Source organism: Condylostylus longicornis, unplaced genomic scaffold (assembly GCF_029603195.1).
Source record: "Condylostylus longicornis isolate FDR11 unplaced genomic scaffold, ASM2960319v2 ptg000028l, whole genome shotgun sequence".
Taxonomy (NCBI): Eukaryota; Metazoa; Arthropoda; class Insecta; order Diptera; family Dolichopodidae; genus Condylostylus; species Condylostylus longicornis.
This window is the reverse complement of record NW_026577997.1, coordinates 5,484,508-5,488,559: the sequence shown is the minus strand read 5'-3', so window position 1 is coordinate 5,488,559 and position 4,052 is coordinate 5,484,508. Positions and strand designations below refer to the sequence as shown.

Genomic DNA, 4,052 nt, shown 5'->3' with positions numbered 1-4,052 from the left:
ATTTGTATATCTGCATGCTTTCATGAACTTCTCTCCTGTGTTTTCCTTTTACCTCTTTTAATACCTCTAAGTTATCTTCCGTGATTGTGTGATCCGTTTCATAAATGTGTTTTGCAACCATAGAATTGAAAATCCGGTTAAATCCTACTCTCCTTGCACGTTTTATTTCACTTAAATGTTCCTTAAGTCTTGTTGTAACGGGTCTCTTCGTTTGTCCTATGTAAAATTTATCGCAATTATTACAATTCATTTTGTACACACCGCATCTTTCATGTATCTTCAATTTATCCTTAGCCGAATCTGCAAGTACCTTTACATTTTAGAATCAGTTTTCTGTATCTCCGAAAAGATATACTGTTAAAAGTTCTTATCTTATATATAAAAGCACAAACAGACCTTTTAGTCTTAATTTTAAGAAATACATTCTCTTATAAAATTTTTGCATTCTATTTAACTGTTTTTCTTTTTTTTGTTCTTTTCAATGCACTATTTATAAATTTTGAATATAAAATTTCATTAATAATATTCGTTCTTTTATATTAATACAAAGGTTCATATAGTTAAAATACTTAAATTTAATATCGGATTTTATTTTCATTGGAACGACATATAAATATAGGATATTTTATATATTTTATTTTTTAGAATTAATAACTAAATATGCATATTTAATAATCGTATATAAAGTAATTAAAATCATAATAATAAAATTTTAAAATACAATTCTTAAATTTTTATTTATATACGAGTGTATAATGTATTACACACACACAAATATTATATATGCATATTTTATTAATATAAGCCCAAGTAAGATCTCCAACGTTTGCAGAAGAAATAACACACAAAAAGAAAACGAAAAAAAAACAACATGCAGAAAAAGACGAAAAGAAAACGAAGAAAATAATGTATTCTCAATTTTGTACATATATTACTCGTATATCGTATTTATATCGTATAAGATGTAAAACGATTTTCTGCACAATTTACTCATTTTCGTTTCATTGCCTTTGTACGCAGCATAAACAATTACATGTGTGTATGGTATAATTATTCTTACTATTGTTATTGATTGTTCTTATGTGTAGTTTTACTATACATAGTAGATTTCTGCAAATAAAATTAAATTATGAAATGAACAATTAAAGAAGAGAATAGATTGAAATAATTCTGTTACTTCTTTTAATTGTTGTTTTAATTTATGAACTTTAATTGCCAAAATGGTTTGCGCTAATTACATGTACTTATATTTATATTGTGTCAGAATAGAAAAAAAAATTATTTATGTGACGTGCATGTACAATAAAAATTATTTATGCTTACATGTGTACAGTAAGTAGCATTCAATTCGTTTGCCGAATAAGTTAACATAAAATTATTAAACGTTCTTATACACATTATGTAAATAAAGTAAGAAAAACAACACGATAGGCAGAAGTACCATATTACTATTCGATTTCTCCACGAATGAAGTCAACGCAAACTTATAAATTTTTACATTAACAGAACTCCTTCTTACATATGCAGGATATGTTATACGTTGACTGTGTTATGTGACTAAATATTAGGCAATAACTTATTTTTCTGTTACAATTATTATGTTCCATTTTATTTTTTTTTTTTTTTGGTGTACATAATTTGGTCAGATTTAAGTTTAAGACAGGACAAGAGCGATTTTCCTATCGCCTTACCCATTCCATACGTATAATCGGCATTTACCTATGTGTTTCTAATCTTATAGATTAAATTACTTATATAATTTTGAATAGTGTAATTATTGAGAGATTTAAGCTATATTATACTTGTATAAAATTTGGAATTTGTAATTAAAATTCCAATTTTTTTTATTTTCTCAAGTTTTATTTTAACATGGAATTTTATTTTGGTGTGAAAATTAATTTTAATTTCAGGTTTTCCTTATTTAATATTATTTTGTAATTTTTTTTTTTGCAAAAAGGAACAACAGAAAGTGTTCTCAATTAAACGTGAAGAATTTTTATTTTGCAATTTTTTTTTTTGCTTTTATATTTTTTTGTTTTTTTTTTTATTTTTAATGATTTCTTTATTAAAAACAGCACCTCTTTAATAAAACCACCTACACTTACATGTTCCTGTATATAAAACAGAATTGAATAAGTATCTAAATGGTTGAAAATGAAAATGATGTTGATGTGTTTTAAATACATGGCGGCGCATTATATTAAAAAAAGTTTTTGGGTGGTCTGCTTAATTTTTTTTTTTTTTCACTTTTTTCGCTTTTTTGCTATTTTAAATTTTTAATTCCTTTGACATTTTTGTAATTTTTCGTTTTTGTTTTGTTTTATTTTTTCTTTTTTTTTTGTGTTTTTATTTTTAAATATTGCAAATAAATGACGATTTAGTCATTCAGAAGTCAGAGGCAGAATTGGAAAACTTTTGGCCTCCTTCGGTTTCTTCTCAAGGTAAATTTCTTGAAATTATATTTGCGGTGGTCGATTACTTTAGTTTTTTGCTTTCTTTTTCATTAATGCAAAAATTAATATACTTGGCCACTAAGGATAAAAAGGTTCCTCATCTCTGCTATAGGGTATTACAAAAGTATATGTATAAAAAATAAATTAGGAATAATATAGCCTTGTAAAGTAGCACTTTCGGTATGAAATTGAAAATAATTTTGTATTTTAAAATATTGTGTTCTTGTTCTTATTTTCTTGCATTATCATGAAATGTTGCATTATTGCATACCTTTAGGATACAACAAATTGGATAAAGCTATTAAATTTAAAAGTACAGCACATAATTAAATCTAATTAAGTAATTTAAAAGAATTTCTAACTCTTTGAATATGAAAATTTATTTAATTTCGAGAAGTGATAATTGAAGTGAGTAAGGGAGAGCTGGGGTAGGGAAGGAAGGTAAAAAAAAAAAAAATAAAATATTGTAAAAAGATGGCCGGCCTATAAAGCGGACGGACTACCACAAACTTAAACCAGTAAGTATACATTTTCAGAAAAATTGTTGGTTAAATGTTATTTAGACCCATTTTTGTTTTTTCTTGCAGTAAATTACATTTTGTTTCTGGTATTTTAAAAAGTATTAAGAATTTCATACAAAAGTTTATTCAATTTAATTTTATTGTTGAAATAAAAGCTCAAAATATAGAATTAATTAGGGTAAATTAATAAAATTATGTATAATTTTGAAAAAAAATTAAGGTTATGCAGCTATTTACTTATAAAATTAATAAATCAAAAATTTACATATCATTCATTTATTAAAACCATTTTAATATCTACAAAATTTCAAAGATCTTCCAATTGGAGACTACAATATTGGCTACCTTCTTGTGAAATATCATCAGTAGACCTTTTTGAAATTTCAGCACTAATTTTTTCAGTATCATCAAAAGTAAAAGATATTTTTTTAGTTTTTAAAACATATTTTGTAAGTGCAATTCCTTCCAAAATTTTTTTAGATGCTATATTATAATCTTTTTCATTATCTTTATCACAACAAAATATAACTTCTTTAATACCACTTTGTTTTATTAATTGAGCACATTTATTGCAAGGGAATAATGTAACATAAATTTTGGCACCATTTATATTAGCAATATTTTTATTTAATATTGCATTTTCTTCTGCATGTACAACATATAAATGTTTTTCAGGTTTATCCCATGGTAAGTCCTCATCACAAAAATCCTTTGTGCTAGAATTATAACCAATACCAACAATACGATTTTCATTATCAACAATGCAAGCTCCAACTTGAGTTTTTGGATCTTTTGAACGTTGTGCTGCTAATATGGCAGTCAACATAAAATATTCTTTATCTCTTAAATAATTTTGTCTTGCCATTATAAATTAAAATTTCAATTTTCTTTTGCTCTAAAATTTAAATTATAGAAATATATATGAGTTATTATAAAAATATTAAACTTAAGAATATCAAATTTAAAATTCAAATTTAATTTTTGCAAAAAAACATTTTCAAAAATATTATTCTTACATTTTTTTATAATTTATTAACAAAATATCGAAAAAATAGAAATGAAATAGTTTTGAATGAAA

General features: G+C 24.3%; 1 protein-coding gene across 1 annotated transcript; it reads right to left on the bottom strand.

The window, feature by feature from the left end:
- Positions 1-3,121: 3,121 nt before the first annotated feature.
- LOC129607734 (deoxycytidylate deaminase-like) lies at positions 3,122-4,052 on the bottom strand. The gene is made up of 2 exons (XM_055518903.1): positions 3,991-4,052; positions 3,122-3,869 (listed from the first exon to the last, which is right to left on the bottom strand). The coding sequence occupies exon 2, from the start codon at positions 3,837-3,839 to the stop codon at positions 3,282-3,284; it is 558 nt and encodes a 185-aa protein (XP_055374878.1). The 5' UTR covers positions 3,840-3,869; positions 3,991-4,052; the 3' UTR covers positions 3,122-3,281.

What these genes read in the sequence shown, in the direction of transcription:
- LOC129607734 (XM_055518903.1), bottom strand. Translation starts at nt 3,839, where the DNA reads ATGGCAAGACAAAATTATTTAAGAGATAAAGAATATTTTATGTTGACT.